Below are 24,934 nucleotides of genomic sequence, written 5' to 3'. Positions count from 1 at the left end.
CCCTCAAATCCCACTCCTGTATGGTTACTGAATGTGTCTACCAGTTAAGGGTTCTTCTAGTTCCCTACCCCATCCATTCACCACGCTGTGGCCACAAAGGGCAGCATGCTGCTAAGGATGTCCCTGGGCACACCCCCAGGGCCTGCCGCGAGCAGGCCTTTCTTCTGCTCAGTTCAGGCGGCATGGTGCTTATCACGCTGGACGCGGCAGCTTGGTGTCTCCAGCACCCCCACGCAGTTTACAGGTGAGAATGCCGCCGCTGGGCCCAGCATAACCGCGGAACCTCAACCGTTTTTTAGTTAATAGGAACCCACGTCCCCCTCGCAGCCTTGGCTTCGTCTGCAAGAGATAGCGACATCCTAGTAATTACCGGTGCGCAATGAATGAAATTTTTAAAGCTGTACGTACAGCCTGAAATCGGTGCCAAGTAAACGTAAACTTTGAAATAAAAACTGCTACGAGCCGTAGCAAGTCGCAGATGACGTGCCACTTCCGGGCCGCGCCTCCATGGGGCTTGGGCGCGACCCAACCGTTCACAAAACAGAAACTGGAAGGGGGCCCTGTGACACGGTGCTCTAAAGACCGGGCACCGCGCGAGCAGTTCCGGGGTCAATGGGGCGCGAGATCCGGAAGCGCAGTGTCCACGATCCGCGAAGCAGAAAGACTCACAGAGCCGGAGCCCCTGGCCCCGCCCCCAGGCGCTCTGCGCCGAAACCCATCGGCCGAGGGACCGCCCTCCTCCCACGTGACGAGACCCTGGAAGCTGGCGGTGCGCCAGCCTTCCCACGTGACGTGGCACGTGACGCGGCCCCGGAAGTCCTTGGAATTGTGCGGCGCTGGCGCGGGATTTGGCGTCCTTGCAGCGACAGGATGTTCACCGCGGCCGCGGAGAGCTTGCTCCACCAGGCCAGGTGCGGGGCGCGCCAGGCCCGGGTGCCGGCGATCTGCGGGAGCGCGGGCGGACCGGCTCCGGAGATTGAGGCCGGGCCGGGGCAACTTCCTGGGCTACTGACCGGGGAGGCGGCCTCTGAGCAGAGCTACAGGAGGGCGACGGGAGGCCGCGCACCCACGACCACGGCTTCTGAGTTCAGAGCACGGGGAGCTGAACCCCGGAGCTCTTGACCGCTCCTGGGTGGGCCAGCCGCGACTGTCGTGCAGAGGAATGCGGCCAGGCTGAGGACCTTCGCCACCTTCGGGCTTCGGTCTGGTTCTGGTCTCGACTAGCCCTAGCCCGTTCCTTACCAACCAACGAGTCTACGACTTGGTGCTGCTTTTCTTAACAAAAGGAAATGCAAACCGGGCGTGGTGGCGCACGCCTGTAATCCCAGCTGCTCGGAACGCCGAGGAGGGAGGATCGCAAGTTTGAGGCCAGCTTCAGCAATTCAGCAAGATTGTCTCACAATAAAAGGGGCTGGGGATGTGGCTCGGTGGTTAAAAACAATCCAGGTTCAGTCCCCAGGACCATAAAAAGTAAAATAAGAACGTGCAGCTGGAACCCCAAGGCCATCGTAAACTTTTTTTAAAAAGCTAATTTGGATTCAAAGCTGGACTGGTTGGTGAGAAGTACTAGGAAGGTTGAGGTTCATGGGATTATAGAGAGCAAGGTCATGAAGGCTGGTTAAGGTCGGAAGTCTGACCAGGGCAAAACTTTTTGGTCAAAGTAAGCATTGAAAATGTCTTGGAAAAGTGGTGGACGTGCCACCTGGTCACCCCCACGAGTCCAGTATGACCTACCTTGCCTTCAGTGGAGGATGAATGTGTAGATCGTTTGAATTTAGGGATTAATGAAACAGACCTGCATCCCAATGATACCACCGGTTATCAGTGAGAGTTCTGCTTCCTCAAATGTTGAAGTTTGAACATTAAAGAAGCACGGGGGAGGCAAGCATATAGAGCAGGTTTTATGTAGAGGTAGTAACCCAGACTTCTCCTGAGAAGAGAAGGGGGCCATGGCAGGTATTCTGGCATCCCAAAAAGTGAGAGAGTCCTGCCCTCTTTGCAGACTAAAGTTTCCTTTGTTCTGCTCTCTTCCCCCTTATCTTTCTACTTCCTGCCTCATGACTAGGCCCAGGAGATGCTGATGGGATGGCCAAAAGGTGGGAAACAAATGGGAAGGGGAAAGGGCCATATAACTGTTCCAGACAGGTAGCAGCCCAGGGGACATTAATTAACAAACTCCCTGACTGCAACCTTTTGGGAGGGGTGGCATAGGTAATCAAAAGGGTTCTGGAGACACATTCCAATCTCCCACGGGGCAATCTCCAAATTCCCAGCTCCAAACTGGCCCCCATTTTTTCCACCCAGTCACCCATCTATCCTAACTGCCCATCTAATCTGGCTTCACCGCCACAAACCTCACTTCAAAGTGTTCACAAGAGACAAGGGAAAACACGCACTCACTGCCATTCTCAGCTCATTGTAGTCAGGTCATGGACCAGTGGAATGAAAGGCAGAGAGAACAGCTCTCTGTTCAAGTTCATGTTCTCGCTCCTGGATGAGTGGACACATTGAGGACAGCATGTATTTGGTTTCCCTAAGGAAAATTCTTGAGTTCCACAGTTCCTGTAGGGCAGGCTTGGAGAAAGTACCTTAGCAGTTAGGACTAATCTTCCCCCTTGGAAACAATAGTTTCCACAGTGTGCTTTAAGCCAGCAATTTCTTCTGGTATTTTAAAATAAAAATGGATAGGGTTTGGAAGTTAAGATTCTTTCATTTCTTTCAATGTTTCAGAGAGGTGGGAAGCAAAGGTGGAGAAGTTAATCAGAATATGTCTGTGAGCTGAGTAGATGGACCACGTGGGGTGCAATGAAGGTTAGGGACACGGGGTTGCACAGCAAGGCAGGGGGAGGTGGCAACAGAAGCTCAGAATATGTGGGGGAGTTTCATGCCGAGGGTCCACATGAAAGGGCAAAAGGAAGCGGAAGCGGGGATGGAGGGTGTGCAGGACTTGGAAGTGAGTGGGTAGGTTGACCTTACAGCCTGCCCAGAAAGCAGCAGCCTGAGGGGCTGGGGTGTAGCTCAGTGGTAGAGCGCCTCCTAGCGGGTGCAAGTTCCATCCTAGCACCACAAAGAAGCCTGAAACTTGGAGACTACAAGCACCACCCCTCTGGAAAAGTCTCCCATTAAAATTGTAAGGTAGGCTGGTAGCTCCTTTCTCAGTCTCCTTTAGTGTTTGTGGTTCAACATGAGCCCAGTTAGACAAACCTGGACTTGTCCTTGTGTCCCTTCATGTCCCTTTCCTTACCCAGCCTGTACCTGTTCTAGCTTAACTTCCTCAATATGACTGAATGGCTAAAGTGGAAGACAGACAGGGACAAGGGGTGGTAGTGGATGCATCCAACAGGTTTCAAGGAAAAGCAGGAGCCACCAGGACCTCAGCGCCAGCCCATCACTTAACCTCTGCCACCCAGAGTCACAGCTCAAGTACCTGACAGGTCCAAGATGGGTTCAGTGTGATCGTGGACTGATCAGCCCCATCAGGAGGCCACATGGGATCTTAAGCCACAGGGCCCCAAGGAGAGGGTCAGTGCAAAGGGGCTTTTCTTGGGCCCCAGTGATGCCTTCTGTGGCTCCTTTTGCCTTTTAGACTGGGATAGAAATGTAAAAAGAGGTTTCCACATTGAGACTGTTTGGAATCTTACCTGTTGCATGTGCTGAGATGGTTTCAAACTAAGTATTAGGATAATAAATGGTATCAGGCTTTCTTATAATTAGTTGTTTGCCCTTTAGCATATAAGCCTTACGTAACCTCATTTTCAGAAGTAGGAGGCTCACTGAAGCATCCTTTGAAAGCTTCCCTTGAACTAAAATTTCCCTTGCTTTTGAATGAGACCCCTAAAGTCAATCAGTTTTAGTTTTGCTTCTGAAACCACAGAACTGGAATGCGTGGTATCTCCGCTCAAGGTTCGGTAGTGAACTTGGGGTGCACCTTTTACCTGTAGTTTCCTGCTCTTTCTCTGCCGGATGGGATTGTCCCCCACACAAGCTGCTGACGCCCTTCCTTCCTAGGGAGATCCAGGATGAGGAGCTGCAGCGCTTCTGCTCCCGGGTCAGCAAGCTGCTGCAGGAGGAGGACCTGGGCCCCACCGCTGTGGACTCCCTGCAGAGGCTCTTCCTCATTGTCTCGGCCACAAAGTACCCCCGGAGGTGAGTGTGTCAGGCCGCCCCCTCGTGGTCCTGCAGGGTGGTGCTGGGGCTCCTTCAGTGTCTGAGCCTCTGCGTCCAGGTAAACCAACCAAAGGGCCTCCCAGAGAAATGTCCTGTCCACCCGCCAGATGGACCCAGGCCAGCTTCCCTGGGCTGCCAGGTGCCCTTGCTGTGGGTATGATGTGTCGCCCACCAGGTGTCTTCCTGCAGGTTGGACAAGACATGCGTGGACCTGCTGCAGGCCACCCTCTGCTTGCCTGCGTGCCCGGAGCAGCTCCAGGTTCTCTGTGCTGCCATTCTGAGAGAGATGTCACCCTCAGACAGCCTCAACCTGTCCTGTGATCGAGCCCAGAACACCCGGCAACTGAGCCTGGTGGCGTCTGTGCTCCTAGCTCAGGTAACAAGGTCATCGCCCCTCGGGGATTGTACTGCCCTGGTGGTCTGGGCCCTGCGGGGCAGCACAGCAGGCTGGTCTGCGTCCCTGCTTGTGCCCAGTGTGCTGGCTGGGCCTGCTCGGTTCCAGTTCACATTATTGCCTTCGACAGCCTTTATCACTGGTGTACAGAACCCCCGTGGCGCTCAGATACACCCAGAAAGGGCAGGTTCCTGCCTGTTTCCTCTCTTTGTTGGGAAGGAGCTGTCCCACTATTCCTTTAAAGCTAGGTCAGGCCGTGGGGTCTGGGCTGCTTAGGCGACATTACTATACATATATAAGGGTAGCATTGGTGACACCAGGGGAGCAGCAGCATTCTGCTTTCCAGGTGTTTCCAGATCAAAGGCCTTGCTGTCTTATAAGTGAGAGTCAAAGTGCCTGACAGCAGGCCAGACCTGTGCTTCCAGAAGCACAGCTTCCCAGCAGGCCATCCCAAGCACCTGCCTCACTGCACCTGCCTTCTTGGTAACCCAGATGGCCTTGCCATTTGGTAGCCAGGAAGCACCTGGGGTGCACATGCCCATAGGCAGCCTTGCAAGCCACTCATGGTAGTGACCAGCAGCCCCAAGCCTGGATTCCTTGGCACTGACTCTCCAGCTGGTGCCTGCTCCTTTCCACCTGGCTCTGAGGAGACCGGGTTTGAGCCTCTGTTCACATAGCAGCCTCAGGCCCTGCCCCAAACCACACGATGTCTTTTTTTAAGAGTCACATCAGGGAGGGGTTCTCAAGGACTGAGGTTCCTCAGAGAGCTTCCTGCAGACCACCAAAGTAGGGGTCTCATTCTAGCATGTGGGGCGAGGCAGCACCTCAGCAACTGCCTTATTTGATTTGAAGGGTGACAGAAAACAGGAAGTCAAAAGTGTGGGCCAGCGCATCTTTACAGTCCTTGAGAGCCGGCAGCCTGAGGGGCCCAGTCTTAGGCACCTCCTCCCCGTCCTGTCCAAGGTGGTGGGCCTTGCCCCAGGGACCCTCCAGGAAGGTACACAGGGCCCCTTCCTGAGGCTTCTGTGCGGGGCCTTCCCTCCTTTCCTCTAGCATTCCCATGGACTGGGGTGGGGGAAGAGGCGGGGTGGGCTCCCTGGTGAACCCCACAGGCTCTCTGGATCATGTCCTGTAGGGCCGTGTTTCCTGAGCCAGCTCTACCAGCATCGTGGGGGACTTGAGGGACAACAGTGTGTAACTGCTTTCCTCAATGGAACCCCTCCCCACAGATCAGATCAACCTCCTCAGCAAGCGGCTTGTGGACTGGCTCCGCCATGCCAGCGTCCAGCAAGGGCTCCCGCACTCGGGGGGCTTCTTCTCCACACCCAGGGCCCGGCAGGTGAGCCCAAGCTGTTCTGAGAACTCAGAGCTGAAATCACAGTCTGGCCACTCTGGGGAGTTCTGCACCCCACAGCCAGCCTGACCCTGAGGTTCCCAACAACCCCTGTCCTTCCACTGGTTCCAGGAGAATCCCTCATTGCTGCCTCCACTCGGGCCTCTGGGTCAGGCAGGCCACAGTCCCTTAGCCTGGGTAGCTCTGGGGATAGGTGAGACTGAAGCCCAGCGAATGCAGAACACCTGTCTGTCCTGGGGTCATATGATGCATCTGCATGTCATGGGGTGGCCGTTGCCTGGACCCAGAAGAGCCGACAACCTCCGATGTAGTGTGGGGGGACGGTTGTGGGGTGCAGACCTCGGCTCACATCCCTGGGCCAGCCCTGAGCTCGCATTGGCCTGCAGTGTCCTCTCCGCCCTCCCGGGTAGCTTGTGAACCTGCCGGTCTTCCCAGCCTGCACCTCTGCTCCCAGCCACCCCACGAGCCCCATGACCCCTGTGCTTCCTCCCGCAGCCAGGCCCAGTCACTGAGGTAGACGGAGCAGTGGCCTCGGACTTCTTCACGGTGCTCTCCACTGGCCAGTACTTCACAGAGGACCAGTGGCTGAACGTGCAGGCCTTCTCCATGCTGCGGGCATGGCTGCTGCACGAGGGCCCCGAGGCCCCCGGCACCCTGGACACAGGTGCACATGGTGGCCTGGACGAGGGTGGGAGGTGGGGGCAGGTGTACCCTACACACCGAGGGTCACCGTGGGCCGGGCGCAGGTGTGTGGCAATCCAGGAGGCCAGCAGCAAAGGCAGCACTGAGAACGTGGCCTGGGGCCTCAGCACCAGGGCCCTCTGGCATGCCAGTGACCCTCTGACGTGCACAGGGACGCCTGAGGGATCATCTGAGGCCGACCTCTGTACGGCTTCTAAGGCGACCTCACTGAATCCCTCCTCTTCAGTGACCCCTTGATCCACAGAAGACTAAACACATCCTGACAGTGCACTTGGGAGGAGGCCTCCCTCAATCAGGCGTAAAGGGAAAGCTGCCAGGTGCACGGATGGGCTCTGGGCTTCATAGCCACCCTGGCTGGCCAGCGTGTCCCCTTCCCGCCCATCCCTGCAGGGGTGGCTGAGTGTGTGACCATGGAGCCTCCCTGTCCTACTGAGCTGCCTCTTCTCCCACAGATGACAGGTCGGAACTGGAGGGCTCCACCCTGTCTGTGCTGTCTGCTGCCTCCACGGCCAGCCGCCTGCTGCCCCCACGGGAGCGACTGAGGGAGGTGGCCTTCGAGTACTGCCAGCGCCTCATTGAGCAGAGTAATCGACGTAAGTCCTCAGGGCACTGGACTGTGCCCAGGGCTGCCCTCAAGCCCAGTTCCCCTCCTGCCAGGTGTGGCCACGGGCAGCAGACCTTCATGGAGCTGCTCAGAGGAGGCCGAGTCCCCAGGTACCTGCTCTGCCACAGGACCACCTTGTTTTTGAGGGGACCACACCTGCAGGACACGGCCCCACCAGGCTGTCCCACCCCACCCTGCACACTCTGGGCACTGGTCCCCTCATGTCCTCTCCCAGTCAGCCTCTCACCATCCTCACCCTGAGCTTGCAGAACACAGGTCACCTTCTCGTGGGTTGTTGGAGGCTGGGGCAGAGATGAGTTGACTTCCTCCCTACCAGGAGCCCTGAGAAAGGGAGACTCAGACCTGCAGAAAGCTGTAAGTGGCCAGCAGGGGCGGCGGGGTGGTGGCAGTGCTGAGCCCTCTAATACTGGCCTGGGCATCCCTGCAGTGCCTTGTGGAAGCCGTGCTGATCCTGGACGTGCTGTGCCGCCAGGACCCCTCCTTCCTGTACCGCACCCTCTCCTGCCTGAAGGCTCTGCACGCACGGCTGGGCACAGACCCGGGCAGCGAGCGGGCACTGCTGCCCCTCGCCCAGTTCTTCCTCAATCATGGTAAGCCCAGGAAGGGGAGGTGAATCCACGGCAAAAGCACCCTCCTCCAGTCAGAGAGCGTCACTTTCTCCCGGCACTCTTGGTCCTAGGTAGTTAGTGAAACAAAACCTCAGCTTTGTGTCAGGTCAGAACTGTTCCCCGTGTCGTGGCCTGTGACCCAGAAGCTGGGGACCAGCACCTTCTTGGGACACTGTCTGGGGTTCCTGGGCTTTCCTGCCTGTGGTGTCTCGAGTCATTCTGTGTCCTAGAGGCCTGTGTCCAGCCTCAGGATTCAGCCCAGATGTCAGGGGCCCTGAGTGGCAGCAGAGGCCCCTGCGGCAGGCCTTCTCGCTCCGACGGGGTCTGGTGCCTTCCAGGGGAGGCGGCAGCTGTGGGCTCTGAGGCCATCTACCAGCACTTGCTCTCCAGACTCCCTTCTGAGCACTTCCACAACCCCGTGCTGGCCTTTGAGGTCATCCGGTTCTGCAGAGACAACCTTCCCCTGTTCGACCATCACCTCCTCGGCGTCCTCAAGTCAAGCTTCCCTAACCTGTTCAAGGCATGTACAGTAGTCCTTGGGGGATGCGGGCCAGGCTGCCAGGTTCCAGGACCTGTCCCCTGCATGCAGCCCTGGGCCCGAGATGTGGGGTGCAGGGCGAGATGTGGAGGCGCAGGGTGTAACATTACCGCCACTCTCAGCTGCGGGCAGTGCCTCTGAGCTCGTCCCTACAGGCATGCGTGAGATCTGGTGCCTTGGTCTGTGCTGAGCTTCACCATGTGGCTTTTCACATCCATTTGGAGACTGTTCTTAAAGAGCATGATAAGTGCTTCAACAGTTGGCTTAATTGTTGCCCAAAAACTGGCAGCAGAAACAGGAAAAACAGTTGGAAGTGTTTTCGGGCGCTCGACAGGAGACGTGCAGCTCAGGAGAGCAAGGCCGCGCCCTCCGAGCCCTCCTCAGCTGCTGTGCTGCTTGTCCCTGCAGTTCCTGGCCTGGAACAGCCCTCCCCTCACCTCTGAGTTCGTGGGGCTCCTCCCGGCTCTGGTGGACGCCGGCACTGCCGTGGAGATGCTGCACTTGCTGCTGGACCTGCCCTGCCTGACCGCTGCTCTGCACCTGCAGCTCAGGTGGACCCTGCTCCATCCCCAGCCCTTCCAGCCAGCCACAAGCCCTGGCCTCCCTGACCACTCCCAGCCCTCTGGGCCCTTCCTCCCTGTTACCCCAAGGGACTTTGATGTTACTGTCATCTCCCTGATCAGGGGGCACTCGGGCCACAGACCAAATCTAGTGCCGGGAGCCACATTAGCTGGGCCTCCTCTCCTCACAGATCATCATCAACCCCACCTGAAAGGCCCCCATGGGACGCCTCTTCCAGGACTCCCGGCCGCCTGGAGGCTCTCCGCGACCCACAGTGCCAGGGTCTGTTTCAGCACCTGCTGCGCACCAAAGCCAGCGGCTCCACAGAGAGGTGGGGCCCGGGGCTGCAGCCTGGGTGTGTCCCCCCAGACCTGTGGAGGACTAGCTCTCAGCCCCGAGCGTCCCCGGGACACAGGCTTCGACCTGCTCCTTCGGTTCTCAGAACCCAGGGCTGATGCCACGGACAGGCCTCTTCAGAGGGAGAAGCTGACCTGGCGCAGCCTGGGAGGCGGGAGGGCCAGGAGGGCGGCAGCCCTGCCGCTCAGCCACACCAGTCCCCAGGCTCCGTTGTCCTGGGTGTGCTGACCTCTCAGGGCCTCCCTGAACCCCAGGGTGCGTGCACTCCTGAAGAGCAAGTGAGCAGAGCTGGGGACAGGGCTTGACAGGAACAGAGGGAGCATGGCCACCTTTGACCAGCCCACGCCGTCCCCTCCTTTCCTGGTACCTGCGGGCAGACACTGAGTGGCCCCACTGTGTCCCCAGGCTGACACCACTCCACCGGCTGCTGCAGCCACTGGCCAGCTGTGCCCGGGTGGCCCAGTGTGCTGAGGCGGTGCCCACCCTGCTCCAGGCGTTCTTCTCTGCTGTGATCCAGGTGAGCCTGCTGCCCAGGTTCCCCTCCCCTGGGCCTCGCAGCCGGGGACACTGGGCCAGCCTGAGACTGGTGTCGCCCTTGACCTCTGCAGGTGGCTAATTCTGCTGCACTCTGGCTGCTCTGGGAATCAGAAGTGGGGAGAGGGCTGCATATACCTCAGGCCTAGCCAGGTCCTGCCTGCTGTCCCCAGGGCAGGGGCAAGTGGCTCCCAGGGGCTGGTGGCACCAGCGAGAGCCAGCCACGTCCTGGGGCTCCTGGCTTCCCACATGCTGGTGGTTTCCACTGGCTGCGGGAAGCTCAGCACAGGCAGGGGCCCCGGAGACAGCTGAGCGAGACGACCCTGCCTTGCAGACTGGCTTCTGCAGGGGAAGCTGTAGGTCGGACGTGGGGTCTCATGGGGTCGCCAGGAGCCAGGGGGTTTCCTTTTCCCTCCCAGTCTGTCCTCCCCCAGCTCCCTCCCACCTGCAGCCTGCATGGCCCTGAATGCCGGGGAGGCCGCTCAGGAGGGAGGACGAGGCGTTTCTCCCCCTCGTGACGTCCAGAAAATGGTGTCCAGCGCAGCCATATTTTGCTCTTGACCCCCAGTTTGCTGACGAGGCCCTGACCAACCAGCTGGCACTGCTGCTCCTGGAGAGAAGCGACTCCCTTTACCCGGTTCCGCAGTACGAGGCCCATGTGCACAGGTGGGCGGGGTTCACCCATGCCCATGCCAAGCATGTCGGTCTCAGAGCCTCTGCCCCAGCCTCGTCTCCTCCTTCAGGCTGCCCTCGGCAGTCTTGGATGCTGCCGTGCCCACGGCAGCCCCATGTGCACCCCAAACCTTGGTGGCCCCAATCTAATGCACAGTCCAGAATGTTCTCTTGTCCTTCCCTCTGCTAAGCCCTGCTTTCAGGGCTGGCTTAAGTCCCCCTTCCAGACTTTCCTGCCCCCTGGGTTATTTTTTCTAAAGACCCAACACAGGCTCATCCTCAGTCCTCTCTCAAGCCCAGGACTGAGGACAGTACAGGTCTTGTCACCTCTCCAGTTAGGTCAAAGGCTCTGTAGGGAGGGAAATGGTCCTTGTCTTCTGACTTTTGGGTAAGGATGCACCTGCACCCAGCTGCCCTTGGCTCCCGGGTCACCTCCTGGCTCTTAGACTGGGTGTGCAGGCCTGGCAGTTGTGGGGTCTGTACAGAGCTGCATGGAGCCTGGACGTCCTGCTCTCTGGGCAGGGTGCTCAGCGCCCAGTTCCTGTCCCTGTGTCAGCTGAATCCCTCCCTGGTGGTGGAGCTGGCGAAAGAGCTCCTGGAGTTCCTCGGAAGTGTGAGCAACACCCAGAGCAGAGCAGGCGTGTTCACCAGCGTGGTAAGCTGGGCCTGGCCTCCCTGGCCCCTCTGCTGACAGGAGAGTCCACAGCAGGGGCTGAGCCTCTGTCCTGGCTTAGGTGTGGGCCATTGGCGAGTACCTGTCGGTGACCTACGACAGGCGGTGCACCGTGGAGCAGATCAACAGGTTCTTCGAAGCCCTGGAGGCCTTGCTGTTCGAGGTCACCCAGTCCCGCCCCTCAGCTGACCAACCCAGGTGTCCACCACAGGTTGTCACCGTGCTCATGACCACACTGACCAAGCTGGCCTCCCGGAGCCAGGACCTAATACCCAGGTGCTGGATTAGGGAGTGGCAGGATGGAAACCCTGCTGTCCATGGGAAGAGAGATGCCCTGAGGTCTTTCCTGTCTTGTGTAGCACAGGGTCCTGGCTGGGGGTGGGCACCGCCAGGCTACCAGGTGCTTCAGGGGTCTGGAACCCTCCATGAAGACCTGAGGGGTGCACTGCAGCTGACCGCCTGGGACCTGCTTGTCCCCAGGGTGTCTCTGTTCCTGTCAAAGATGAGGACCCTGGCCCAGGGCCCGGCTTCCAGCTGCACACACAGTGAGGAGGATGCGGAGGCTGTCCGCACCCGGGCCACTGAGCTGCTGAACCTGCTGAAGATGCCCAGCGTGGCCCAGTTCGTGCTCACACCTAGTGCAGAGGTGTGCCACCCCCGCTATCACAGGGACACCAACACGTCCCTGCCCCTGGCCCTGCGCACAGTCAGCCGGCTGGTAGAGAAGGAGTCCAGCTTCCTGCCAGCATGAGGGGATGGTGACCAAGTGGACATCAGCTGCAGATTAAGAGCCTGAGGTCACCAATCTGGTATCAGGGCCAAGCCACTGGCTTTGGTGGTCTGAGAGGAGTCATGGAGGAGCAAAGGAGGGTGGGCCTGGGCGGCTCAGCACCTCAGGGATGCGGCTCTCACCCTGGCCCCTGGCCCCTGTGGTGCTGCCAAGCCTTGGCCTTCGCCTTTTCTCTGGTCTGATGGGAAGCTGCTGAATCTGTGTCCCATTGTTCTCGTCTCTGGATAGTTTGGGGGCTGTGAGAGCTGCAGTAAAAATAAACCTTTAAAAGCTTGTGTGAGGTCTCTTCCAGCCTCCCTCTAGCTGCCATCTTGTATCCCCACGTGTGTGTGCCTGATCTTGGCTGGTCTGCCAGAGACCCCCTGAGCACCCACCCCAGTCCCCCATGCGGCCCCATTTCCCCTCCCAACAAGTTGAAAGACCATCACAAACCAGGAGAAGCTCAGCAGCTGCAGGCACCAGAGCACCTTGGTGGGAAGGGAGCTGCTCACAGGAGGAGGAGGAGGTTCACAGCGGTTCCAGCAGGTGACAGAAAGCTCAGTTCTTAGAGGAGGCAGGGGTGCACAGTGTCTGGTATTGGAAAGGCGAATGTGCTCACAAACCAAGGGACAGTGACCCACCCTGACAACCCTAGGGTTCAGGGTCTCTGGCCACAAGCACTCCCGCTTACAGACCATGCTGAGGCCACAGCTGACAAAGTGCTGCCCCATCTTAAACCAGCTTGGTGCAGATGGTCCGACTGGTTTCCGGAGACTGGTGGAAGCTCTGCCCCAGCAATCTGCATGGGAAAGCACCACTTGCTGCTGGAGGGGATGATGAAGTTCCAGATCTTGTGGAAAATCCTGAGGTTTCTAAGAATGAGGCAAACTGCACTGGTCAACTTCTGAAGATGAATTTGAAGAAGTCCTGGGAGCTGCTGTTTTTTGTAATGACTGCTTTTCAAAATGGTTTTGTTTATGGATCTGATAAAATCTAGATCTCTAATATTTTTAAGCTCAAGCCCCTTGGACACGGCTCTTCACAGTTTTTGCTTATACGCGATACTCTGCAGCTAATTAAGCTGAAGAAGCCTGGGAATTAAGTTTGAAACAAAGGTTAATAAAGTTCTTTGCCTACTTAAAAAATAAACGGTGTGAGCATGCTGCAGGGTCTTCGCCATCCTCCGCCTGCACCCCCACAAGAGGGCTGTAACCAGGGAGTCCCAGGGCAGGGTTTGGCCACACACGCCCGCCCAGCCCGCTGCACAGCAGCCCCGACAGCTCTGGCTCCTCTGCTGTTGCAGAAATAATCCGCCCACAAAAATAATCCGCCCACAGGAAGAAGTGTGTCCCCAGGTATCAGCTTCCCTGTTTATGCCCGAGTAACTTGAAGGCACAGCAAATGTGGGGTCTGTACCTTGGCAGGGGACAGCTAGCTAGAGTGCTGCCACCTTCGGGGGCTCCCAGAGAACGCTGGCCCTAGACTGAGTGTGAGCCCCAGAATCCAAGTCCGCAAGCTGTGCTGGGTTGTGCCTTCTGAGCCCAGGTGGTGGTGCCCAGGCTCTGCCTGGCGCTGGAAAGGACCAGCCGCGAGGTGGCGCTGCCTCTCCAGCCCAGGCATCCGTGGCCCTGCCCCTAAGACTCCCCAAGAAACGACCGGTTCAGGCCACGGGTAATGTCAACCTCTTGGCTCTGAGGTTCTGCCCTGCCTGGTGTCCCAGACTCAGGAATCCTGCGCCCACCTGCCTGGTGGCCCGCCCACCCCCTTCGTCCTAACCTCCAGGTTCCTGTGTCAAGAAGTGCACTATAGTCCCCACCTGGGCCCCTGACGCCCTAATCCGGCCTCACCTGCAACTCGGCCTGGGGTCAGGGTGGAGGTCAAGAAGCGGGATTCCAGGACAGGTGTCTGCAGTGACCTTCGCAGTGCCTGCCAGTGAAAGTTAGCAGTGAGGACAGCCTCCCCGAAAGCAGGGGACTAAGGAACTTGGTGCTTGCAGGGCGTGTCCGTTTGGGGTGTTGCATCTGTCGTGTTCACATGTAGAAGGTAGGTGATGTCACCTTGCATCACACACAGCTTTGGTCATGCGTTTGGGATGTGCGCAGGAATGACCCAAGTCCACGCTGCGCTCCTCCCGGTCAGCGCCAGCCAGGCTGGTCCTCTGGCTCAGATGGTAGGGGCAATCCAGCCACTTTCCTGTCTCTAAAGACGCCCCATGTGGCTCTTGCCCCTTCTCCTGCCCTCACCTGGCGAGAGCGCAGGTGGCTCTGGACTCCCCTGCTGCTCCAGGGACGGATCCCGGGGCTGGCCTGTTTTCAGATCTGCTTTCGGCACCAGTGTCAGAGAGCCTTTGTGCGAATGCATGACCACAAACACATAAGGCCAGAAACGTTCCAAGTGCTTAGTTCAAAAATCTTGCCACTTATCCTGGAACCACCATGTTGAGATTTGCCCTAGCGGGTGACGGTGGGTTGGCCGATCTGCACTGAACGTCGACGTATTCTTCTTCATCCCTCGACATGCTCATGTCTTTCGAGAAGTGTGATTTCACTTAAGATGTCCTTGACCAAGCAGTGGCAAATACTAACTTTATTACGTCCTTCTCTGGAGTGCAAACCCTCTAATATCCCCCGCGACTGCGAGTGGTGCACCCTTGGCCTCTTAGAGAGTCTGCCCTTGAGCACCTGGGTGTGCCAGGCTAGTGCAGGGTCTCTTTGTGAGCTGAACCACATTTTTTTAAAGCAAACATCACTGTTATTTGAAAGAAGGACAAGCTATGCAGATGGGGGCATTTGGCAGATACTTGCTAAGAAATGAATTAAGGTGACTGGGTCACTTGAAGGAGAACAACTGAGGGTCTTTACTGCCAGTGATAAAATCAGAGTTCTCAAATTCAAGTTGGCATTTTGGAAAATGTGGGCTGTTAAGCTTCCCAATCTAAAGAAGAGGTTGGTCTTGATCTTAATGAATGGGATTTTTGAAACGCTGTATGAAATGTCCTTTCTTTTTTTTCTCTGAACTTCTCTTAACCTTCTTTTCTCTTAACTTCTCCATCTTTTTCTCTCTATATACTTGACCCCAGCTATGTTATTCAGACCTTTTATTTTCAGTTCACTAATCCTCTCTTCTGTGACTAAATCTCCTGTTTAATGCTTCATTGATGTTTTAAATGTCAATGACTAAATTGTAGAGAAGTTTGCTCAACTCTGAATATATGCTAGAAATCACTGAGCTGTTCCGTTTAAACCGGTAAATTCTACGGTATTTGAATTACATGCCAATGAAACTTGAAAATGTTTGATAACTATAGTTTTAATTGCTAAAAGAAAGTTCTAGTTGTTGTGTGACTGAGCTTTATCCCTGGTGTTTAATGCTGTCCTCTCTGATCTATGCACAGCTCTTTTGTTTTTATTAATTACAACATAATTTAATAAGCACAGATTAACTTACCACCTAACACCAACTGGAACACAGGTAACGTCCCACGTCTACCCCAGTTCTCCAGGCCATCCATTCTGCTTTGCCATCCCAATCCTGAGCTACTAGCTTCATTGGCTTCCTTGAAATGTAGGGTTCCCCGCCCCTACATAAATAGGTATCCCTTAAAATATATTGTTTTCCTTTATTTTTAGCATTACAAAATATCATCACACTGCAATCAATCTTTTAGGAATTATTTTCCACTCGTGTTGCTAAGAGTGAGGGCTTGGGGGCATGGCTCAGTGGTAGAGTGCTTGCCTGGCATGTGTGGGCCCTGGGTTTGACCCCCAGCACTGAAAAAAAAAAAAAAAAAATTGGTCCAATTGATCTGCATCCCAGCATGAAGCTGAATTCACTCCGAGTAGACTTGATTACACTCTGCTGCAAGCTACCAACATCTCTCCTGGATCACTGTGATAAGCTCCTATCTGATTTTCCTGCTTCTGTGCTCAATACAGAAGACAATACAGCTAAAAAGAATTCTATTAAAATTTAAGTCTCGGGGCTGGGGTTGTGCTCAGTGGTAGAGCGCTTGCCTAGCACATGTGAGGCACTGGGTTCGATTCTCAGCACTGCATATAAATAAAAGAAAGAAAGAAAGGTTCATCAACCAAAAACATATTTAAAAAATTTAAGTCTCATAGCTTATTTGCTCCCAAGTCTCATAATAAATTCTCATCTCACCCCGACTGAAATCCAAAGTCCCTAAAGCAGCCTGCAAAGCCCACCTGGGCTCCCACGCACTGTCGGCTGGTGGTCCACGACTCCCTTGATGACAGCTTCAGCCTCACTGGCCTGCCCTTCCTGTTCTCAGGTCACAAATGCTCCCAGTCTAAGTCCCAGTGCCTGTTGCCCCTCCTGGGAGTGCTCTGCCCCCCAGACGCCCAGAGGGCTTGTTCCTCATTTCTTGCTCTTTGCACAAAGGACACCTTACCAATGAAGTTCATGGACACATGCAGATTAACCGGCACCCCTCACTCCATCCTCCCTCTCCTCCACACGCCCCTGTCCCGTCTAACCTGCGTCGTCTTCCTCTTCAGCACTGATCACCGCGCACTCTGTGTTGACCTATTGCTATCATTTAGATATGAAGTGTCCCCCAAACCTCATGTGTGAAATGATGCAAGCATTTTCATAGGTGACGTGATTCGTGAGACCTAATCAGTGAATTAATCCACTGACACAGGTTAACTGGATGGTGACTGTAGTAGGGTGTGGCTGGAGGAGGTAGGTCACTGAGGGTGTGCCTTTGGGGTTCAATTCTGTCCCTGGTGAGAGAAAATCTCCCCCCCCCCCCCGCCTGATTACCGTGTCCCGAGTTGCTCTGGGTCATGTCCTTCTGCATCATCTTAGGCCCAGAGCTATGGAGTCGGTCCACCATGGACTAACCCTCTGAAAGTGAGTCAAAATCACTTTCCTCCTCTATGCTGCTCTCGTCAGGTCTTTTTGGTCACAGTGATGGAAAGCGGACACGGCTCTCGTCACCCTAGGGGACCTGTGCCCTCACCTCAGTGCTGGGCTCTAAGGATCGCCTTTCTTCTGGGTTCGGCTGTTTCTAAAATGCACTTCACCCGGCACTTGGGACACCTGGCCAGGGGCCACTGGAGCTGGATGGGGTGCTGATGTTGGCAAGCAAGGGACAGTGGCAAAGGGCCTGGGGCAGGCGTGTGGCACCTCCTCGTGGTGCTCAGCAGGGGGCGGCAGAGAGCTGCCTGAGCCCAGTGCTGGGACCCACCCAGGACACTGCTTCAGAGGGTCAGGTCCTCCAGGAAGGCCTTTCCACCTGAGGGGTGCACTGCAGCAGATGGGCTGGGACCTGCACATCCCCAGGGTCTCTCTGTTCCTGTCAAAGATGAGGACCCTGGCCCAGGGCCCGGCTTCCAGCTGCACACACGGTGAGGAGGACGCGGAGGCTGTCTGCACCAGGGCCACCAAGCTGCTGAACCTGCTGAAGATGCCCAGCGTGGCCCAGTTCGTGCTCACACCTAGTGCAGAGGTGTGCCACCCCCGCTATCACAGGGACACCAACACGTCCCTGCCCCTGGCCCTGTGCATGGTCAGCCAGCTGGTGGAGGAGTCCAGCTTCCTGACAGAGTGAGGGGACGGTGACCAAGTGGACATCAGCTGCAGATTAAGAGTCTGGGGCCATCAGCCTGGTAGTGCGGCCAAGCCACTGGCTTTGGTGTTGAGTGAGCAATCAAGGAGGGGAAGGGGGTCTCTGGGAAGAGGAGGGTGGGCCCGGGTGGCTCAGCACCTTAAGGATGTGTCAGTCCCCCTTTCTTGGGACATATCATGCAAGGTGACTGAAAACATCAACCTGGTCACTTCTTCCCAGCTCTGGCCTTCTTCTCAGCTGGCAGGGAGCGTGCTGTTTCCTGCTGTTCTGCTTCTGGGAGGCGAGGCAGGAAGGGTCAGTCAAAATAAATCCACCCACAGTGATGGTTCCCGGGCCGGCAGTGGTTTCTCATGCTGGCAAGGAGGCGAGTGGCCGTGGAGAGCCACCAGCAGCCCCCTCAGTGCCCACCTGAGGAATCAGGGCACAGGAACCTCCCAGAGGGCAGATGCACCCAAGCGGTGGGAAGTACTCGTGGAGCCCAGGAAGGCCCCATCTGGGAACTGTAGGCCACAGACGGTAGACCCAGCAACACCACCAGGAATATCAAAGATAGTTTATTGACTCTCTTCTTCTGAATATTAAAGTCTTTACACGTAAAAGCTCTGTAAGAAACACCACAGTGCCATCTGTCATATAAATAAAACACCACTAAGACATATAGTATGAACAGGCATGAGCTCAACATGAGGCCACCACACGGGAACAACACGGGGCTTAAGAAACAGACCCACAGGGATGCAGGCTGGCGTCACCTGGCAGGCGGGTGGGCAGCAGGCAGGTGTCCTTCCAGCCCCGCCTAGGAAGGGGGCGAGCGGAAGCAGATTTTTTTGGCTGTGTCCACATCAGACTTGGCAACCAGAAACCTTATCTTCTTGCCCCCGTGTCGGATCAGGTCTACGGCTCTGAAATCAGGGCAGGAGGCGAGGTGATGCCACAGCACAGTGGCCCCAGAGTGGGCGGGACCCGGCCTCCCGCTCTGCTGGTGCCTGGGCGAGGGGCCCATGGGGTAGCTGTCCTGCACTCCCCACCAGGGTGCCCAAGGGTCAGCCCTGTCTGCAGGCGGCCCGCCCTGGCTCACCCCACTGCCGGGCAGCGGCACGGGCCAGGGGGGAGATACCTCGGGTAGCTGACACCCATGAGGCTGCTGCCATTCACCTCCAGGATGCGGTCTCCCAGCGACAGCCGACCGTCGGAGGCCGCGGGGCTGCCTGGGAGCAGGGTCTGGATGAAGAGGCCCGGGGAGCCCAGGCGTGTATGCTGGGGAGAAGCAGAGGTCTCAGGGCCCCGCCAGTGCCCACGCTCAGTCCCCAGCAAGGACCCGCCACCCCTCCCTCAGCACCGAGGCCCCACACCCGGAGGCCGCCAGGCTCATTCAGAATCATGTGTCCTTAAGAAAAAGCAATGGAGCTCCGCCCTGCTCCCAAAGGGAAGGGGAGCCTCAGAGGCCGGGACGGCAGGCCGGGAAGCAGCCGTGGACAGGATGAACCCTTCACAAGGGGGGTCTCCTGGGTCCTCCCACCCACTCTACCACGGCCACACGGCCACACAGCTGTGGCCAGTCTGCTAAGAGGATGAGCAGAGGCAGCTGCAGAAGCTGGGGGACAGACCGGTGAGTGCCCAGGGCCGACTCACCATGCCGTCGATCAGGCCCATCCCCAGGCCGGAGGGGCCACGCTCCAGCTCCACCGCGAACACGTAGCAGAAGTCCTCGGTGCTGGAGCTGCGGCTGGAGGCGGCCAGAGGGGGCTCGTCCAGGGCAGCAGCGGCGTCCCCTGGGTGGGAGGAGAGGTGTGAGGGACGAGGGGGCCCAAGGGGCAGGAGGCCAGTGCCCGCCTGAGGAATCAGGGCACAGGAACCTCCCAGAGGGCAGACGCACCCAAGCGGTGGGATGCACTCATGGAGCCCAGGAAGGCCCCGTCTGGGAACTGTAGGCCTGGTATTAGGGTCAGGCTTGCTTGTGGGCCACACCTCCTCCCACCCCCACAAAGGCCCAAGGACACTGACCCCCTCAGACTGGAGCTAGGACCCTGAGGGTTCCAACAGAGCCTTTCTTCCTCCTCCTCTCTCCTTCTCCCTCACGGGGACTCAGAGGGTTCCTACCACTGAGCAGACCCTGCGCCCCAGGTCCCCAGCCCAGGGATTGAACCCAGAGGCACTTAACCACTGAGCCACATCCCCAGCTCTTTTTATTTTTTATTTTGAGACAGGGTCTGACTAAGTTGCTTAGGGCTCCACTAAATTACTGAAGTTGGTTTTTTGCACTTGTCAGCCCCCTGCCTCAGCCTCCCAAGCTGCAGGGATTACAGGCGGGCACCACCACGCCTGGCCCTGTGCCTTCTCCCTCCAGTAGCATTCATGCCACCAGGGTCACCTGGGCCAGGGCCTCAGGGCAGAGCCAGGGTCTGGTCTTGAGCCCCTCCAGGCAGTTCTCTGAGATACAGTTCCAGTGCACCTGAGCAGGTAAGCCTGACTCAGCCTCTCGGTCAGGAGACCCAAAGCCGGGGACACCTTCCAAACTCAGCATGAGCACTGAGGACAAGGCACTGTGCTTCTCCCAGGGCCAGGCTGGGGGCTGCCTGGCCTGCAGTGCTTTCCAGCCAGGCCCAGCTGTGACCCCATTCCCAGAGGGGCGCGTCCACACAGGCAGGTACACACACGTGCCCTCCTCCCAACATCTCCTGGTTGCCCCAGTCCACAGCTCTGCCAGCTGAACCCTGTCCCTGAGTCCCTCCCTCCACCCTGAGCACAGGGGAGCCTGACAGGGATGTGTCAGCCGAGTGAGCAGCCACGGCTGCCGGTCCTGTGCAGGGGTTGGCCTCCCTGCTCCTTCCTACTTGGCCCCGCCATGCTGGATGCTGGCACTGGGGGACAGGCGCTGAGGGTGGAATGACACAAAGTGACCTGCGGTCAAGGTGCAGAGCAGGGCCTGAGGGGGCCCAGCATGAGCCGGCCAGGCCTCACCTTCTGGAAGTGCACCTGGGGGGCCGCCCAACCCACTCCTCTGCCCTTCTGGGAGAGCTTTTCCGCCGGGGCTGCCTGGTTCCGGCCAGCCAGGGCCTCCGGGCTCCAGGCCGAGCGGGCTGCTGGGGGGCGTGAGCAGGCATGAGGAGTCGGTGTGCGGGGGGCCAGCGTGGGAAGCCCTGCGACCCCCTCGGCTGGGCTGCCTTCTCAGGGGACCCTGTGTCTGGGGAGCCCCTGCACCAGGAGGAGTGTGCGCAGAGGCAGCTTCGAGGGCTCCTCTGCCTGGGTCTCTGGAAGCCGGGGGGCAGCCCTGGCCCTCTGGGCAGCCCTCGGGGATGGTGTGGTACACACCCTGGGGAGAGAAGAACAACAGTGAGGCACTGAGAAGCGGGCAGGGGAAGGTCCCGGGGCCCTGGCAGGACACTGTGCCACAAGGCTGCACGGCTCAGTCAGAAAGCATGGCTGCTGGCCTGCACCCCGCCACCCACAGCTGAGGCCACTCAGTGGTTCCTGCTGCCTCCCCAGCAGCTTCCAGGCAGACCTGCGTCAGTTTCCACCCTAGTCATCAAAGGAAGGCTGTCGAGCTCACTGCGGATCACGGGCCAGGCAGCTCTGGGTGACAGGCCCCCTCCCCAGCACACCCATTCCCAGTACCTCAAGTCCGGCGGCCTGGGCAGCCGCACTGCCAGGACTGGCCGGGCCCCGCAGGCCCCACAGGAAGTGGCGCACATACAGCAGGTGCTGGTAGACACTGTCGTGCGGGCAGTCTGCCTCCAGGTCCACCTGGAAGCCCTCGCTTGGCAAGACGATGGGTGGGGGGTTTTCATAGGACTCCAGGACGTCCTCTGCAGCAGAGGGGCGAGGACACTGACTGGCCTCCCGTCGCCCGGCTACCCCGCCAGCACTGGGACTGGATCAGCAGGCTGAGCTCCAGTCCCAAACCACCAAGGACACAGGAGGTGGGGACTCAGGCAGGGTGACCAGACCTGACTGGCTTTCATTTCTTCTGAATCCCTGATGAACACCCAGCAGGGCGTTCAGGCTTCCCAGGACCAAGTCTGGAACTCTCTTACCACAACCCGAGCTGCTCTGCCTGAGCCCATGCTGGTCCCCTGCCTGGGGCATTGCCAGGTGACCGGGGTCCACTCAGCCCTGCGCTCCTGGATGAGCTCTGCCCAGGGACCGGGCAGAGCCCAGCCCTGCACGAGTTGCCAGGACGGAAGGCTGTGCGGGCTGGGCTCTGTCCTCCGGCATGAGTGCCTCCTGGACAGCAGGACCTTCCAGTGACGTTGCTGCTGAGCTATGGCAGGACTCCAGCCAGCTGGGTCCGAGGGGGGCCGGCGGAACCAGGCGTGCCGCTCAGAGGAGGCAGCCTCCTCTGCCAGGCTTCGCCTCGTCCTATATGCGGTGCTCACCAGGCCAGACGTGGGATTGATTTTTAAAATACATATGTAAGCCTGGTGGTGCGCGCCTGTGATCCCAGCGCCTCGGGAGGCTGAGGCAGGAGGACTGCGAGTTCAAAGCCAGCCTCAGCACAAGCGAGGCCCTAAGCAACTCAGTGAGATCCTGCCTCTAAATAAAATGCAAAATAGGGCTGGGGATGTGTCTCAGTGGTCGAGTGCCCCTGAGTTCAATCCCCGGTACTCTCCCCCCCAAAAATACATATGTAACTCGGTATGGCTGCAATCACATGGACCCGCCCAGGGCCTTGCAGGTGGACTGGGTGAGCATGTATGTGCACCACACAGATCCTGCAGGCCCACGTGTGTACATGTGTGTGTGCATAAGTGGCTCACGTGCTCAGAGCTCTGGAACACCCCTGGTGGCTTTGAGACCTGGCCGGCTGCTTTCTCCTGGTGGCCGTACACCAGCTGAGCCCAGCCTAAGGCTCCCCCAGGGGGAGGGAGGCCTCTGACCTGAGCCTGGAGCTTGGGCATGGCTCACAGGCTCCTGACTCCCAGCACAGAGGTGCCTGGGTCTCCAGGTGGGGCAGCTGCTGGAAGCTGGGGGATCCCTGTACTCGCCCCTCAGAGTGGCTGCTCTGCCACCTGACCTGGGGTGCAGGTCCCACCAGGCCCGCAGGCCCCTGCCCACAGTGTCCTTACCTGCCTGGAAGGTGTCGGGGCTGTCCTGGGCCCCCGGCTCCCAGGCACTCATGGGGCCCATGGCGGAGGCCAACTGGTACTGCGTGAGCAGCCGGTGCAGCTGCGCGGGGCTCAGGGCGGGGAACGCCGTCCGGAGCATGGCCCAGCTCATCTGGTGACAAGGAGGAGCACGGTGTCAAAGGCTCCCAGGTGCCCGAGGCGGCTGGAAGAGAAGCCCCACTCTGGGGAGAGGCCCGGCGCAGGGCTCCCTGGCGCGCTCAGGTCCAGCACTCAGCCTGGCACTCAGGCCACCAGGGGCTGTGCAGGGCAGCAGCAGGGACAGCCAGGACTGTGTCACCGACGGTGCAGCACCCCTGGTTGCCTCACAGAGCGGAGGACGCCACCCGGAGCCCCTCGTCCCGTCAGGAATAGCCCCAGAGCCTCGGGATGGTGCCAGGAGGCTGTGGGCAGCAGGGCGTGAAACCGCGTCTGCCTGGCACTGAGTGGAAGAAATGCCGTGGGCAAGAGTCACGTCCAGGGGCAGACATGGTCATGCAGGCGCCCTGAGCCCCCTCCGAGGGCAGGGCAGTGGGCTCCTTAGGCCAGCTGCTCCTCCCTGGCCACATCTTGTTTTCGTTCTGCCCGAAGGCTCTTGGTCCTCTGTGCCCCCACTACAGGGACAGCCCCAGGTTCAGCAGGGGGACAGGCAGTCACCAGGAGCTCACCCTCTTCCGACGCCTCACCCTAACCTCACCGGGTTCAAGGACACTCGGGTCTGGGGTCAGCAGCTGGTCTTTTTGGTGCTGCAGGTTCCCAGGACGATGTTTCCCTCCCCTTCCACAGCTGGTCTCCAGGGTCAGCCAGGGAGGGACCCCAAGAAAGCAGCCCCGCCCCTCCATTCCCTCTCCACCTCCCCAGTGATTCTTGAGTTCACTTCCAACCTTGCCCTTGACCTTTTCCTCTGTTTTCACAAGTTTAATACCCAGGAGTTTCTTGTTCTCTTATTCATAGACCCTTATGAATACCGTATCTTACGAGGATAGAAACGATGTTTTTACAATCTGTTCCTGCTGAAGAGTCTGTTTCAGGGGTCCTCAAACTAAGGCTTTTATAGAACCCTCAAGCTAAGAGTAATTTTTTAAAATATATTTTAAAGGTTCTAGAAACAATCACAACAAAGAATCTGGAACAGAGCCTCTAGGTGACCCCAGAGCCCGAGATACTCCCTGGTCCTTTGCAGACAAGTCTGCTGCCTGCTTCCCTCATCTTTGAGCAGAGCTTCCCCTGGGATGCCAACTGTGCTCCCTTCTGCACCCTCCAGGGCTACCAGGCTCAGAGCAAGGGGGCTCCAGGACTCAGTGGGCACCTGGGGTCCCCTTCCAGCATGGGCCCAGCCCTCATCTGGGCCTTGTTTCCCCAGCCCCAAACTCTTCTTCGAAATCTTCTGGAACTAAACCCCTGCCTTCTGCCTGAGACGGGCTGGCACCCAGCTGTGAGGACCAGCTGTGAGTGAGGCCGAGGCCCCAGATGCCACGGCTCCTTCCTCTGCACACTGCTGGTGCACAGTGTGACACGACTTCCCCAGGAGACCCCCGTGACCAGACCCAAGGACAAGAGCCGAGCCAGCACATGAGCGGCAGTAGCCCAGAAGGTCTACACAGGCCCTCCAGGTTCCCCACGGGCTGCAAGCCAGATCCCTCAGGAACCACAGCATGTGCCACTCGGCAGCCCAGCTCAACACGAGCTGGACAACACGAGCTGGAGCTTGGACACTTGGCTGTGGCTCCTTGTGACAATCGCTGCTTTTTGTTGCCCTGTGGCATCTGAAGGCAGTGACCATGCCACCCTTCACTCACTGTGCTGTTGACGAGCATGGACTTGGTGGCAGGTAAACAGACCTGCCTTGTGGGGTCAGGGTGGTTTGCAGAGGCAGCTGAGACAGGTCCAGGGGGAGGATCTCTGGATCCGCAGGCATGAGGCCACCTGGGCAGATGCCACCCACGGCCTGTGCCAACTGCAGCACAGCAGGGACCCCTGCAGTTCTGAGGTGGCCTCCTCACAGGGCTCCCTTTGGCAGCCTCCACGTCAACCAGGCCCACGTGTCATGGGTTAGAACATCAGGGTTTTAAAGCGAGTTCCTCGGGTGGTTGTTCAGTTGCTCATCTTTTGTGTGGAATTTTCTTTTCTTACAACTCCTTAGGTTTTTCAAATCAAAGTTGTGCTAGCATTTTCAAAATGAGATGTGATTTCCTCTTTTTCAAGTTTCTGAAAGAATTTGGCTCATAATGGTCTTTATTTTCTTCTTTAAGGTTTAAAATAGTTCAACAATGAAACCATCTGAA

The 24,934-nt window shown here is 58.0% G+C and overlaps 2 protein-coding genes across 8 annotated transcripts in view; one reads left to right on the top strand and one right to left on the bottom strand.

Moving 5' to 3' along the window:
- Positions 1 to 793: 793 nt before the first annotated feature.
- Positions 794 to 17,591, top strand: AP5Z1 (adaptor related protein complex 5 subunit zeta 1). Of its 4 annotated transcripts, none has more exons than XM_079121071.1 (17): positions 794 to 911; positions 4,009 to 4,146; positions 4,357 to 4,543; positions 5,414 to 5,558; positions 5,791 to 5,900; positions 6,411 to 6,579; positions 7,070 to 7,210; positions 7,559 to 7,596; positions 7,670 to 7,832; positions 8,189 to 8,370; positions 8,797 to 8,939; positions 9,140 to 9,280; positions 9,712 to 9,823; positions 10,409 to 10,506; positions 11,035 to 11,167; positions 11,247 to 11,461; positions 17,262 to 17,591. In XM_079121071.1, the coding sequence occupies exons 1-17, from the start codon at positions 871 to 873 to the stop codon at positions 17,527 to 17,529; spliced, it is 2,424 nt and encodes an 807-aa protein (XP_078977197.1). In that variant the 5' UTR covers positions 794 to 870; the 3' UTR covers positions 17,530 to 17,591. The 4 variants fall into 4 exon arrangements, with proteins under 4 accessions (XP_078977197.1, XP_078977198.1, XP_078977196.1 ...); XM_079121072.1 differs by lacking the exon at positions 17,262 to 17,591 and adding an exon at positions 11,666 to 12,250 and having other exon boundaries at positions 7,715 to 7,832; XM_079121070.1 differs by lacking the exon at positions 17,262 to 17,591 and adding an exon at positions 11,666 to 12,250.
- Positions 17,592 to 18,085: 494 nt separating this feature from the next.
- The window catches only part of RADIL (Rap associating with DIL domain), a 57,258-nt gene continuing 50,409 nt past the window's right edge, over positions 18,086 to 24,934 (bottom strand). For 2 of the 4 annotated variants that reach the window (XM_079121066.1, XM_079121069.1), the window contains 6 exons: positions 22,614 to 22,764; positions 21,163 to 21,398; positions 20,509 to 20,860; positions 19,180 to 19,319; positions 18,665 to 18,804; positions 18,086 to 18,449 (listed from right to left, as the gene is read on the bottom strand). In XM_079121066.1, the coding sequence (XP_078977192.1) occupies positions 18,344 to 18,449; positions 18,665 to 18,804; positions 19,180 to 19,319; positions 20,509 to 20,860; positions 21,163 to 21,398; positions 22,614 to 22,764 (1,125 nt within the window). In that variant the 3' untranslated portion in view covers positions 18,086 to 18,343. The remainder of the gene's footprint in view (positions 18,450 to 18,664; positions 18,805 to 19,179; positions 19,320 to 20,508; positions 20,861 to 21,162; positions 21,399 to 22,613; positions 22,765 to 24,934) is intronic. The other 2 variants (XM_079121068.1, XM_079121067.1) reach the window with 2 other exon arrangements.

This window comes from Sciurus vulgaris, assembly GCF_902686455.1.
Source record: "Sciurus vulgaris genome assembly, chromosome: 18".
Classification (NCBI taxonomy): Eukaryota; Metazoa; Chordata; class Mammalia; order Rodentia; family Sciuridae; genus Sciurus; species Sciurus vulgaris.
The sequence above is the reverse complement of the archived record's forward strand: the minus strand, read 5'-3'. Positions and strand labels throughout refer to the sequence as shown.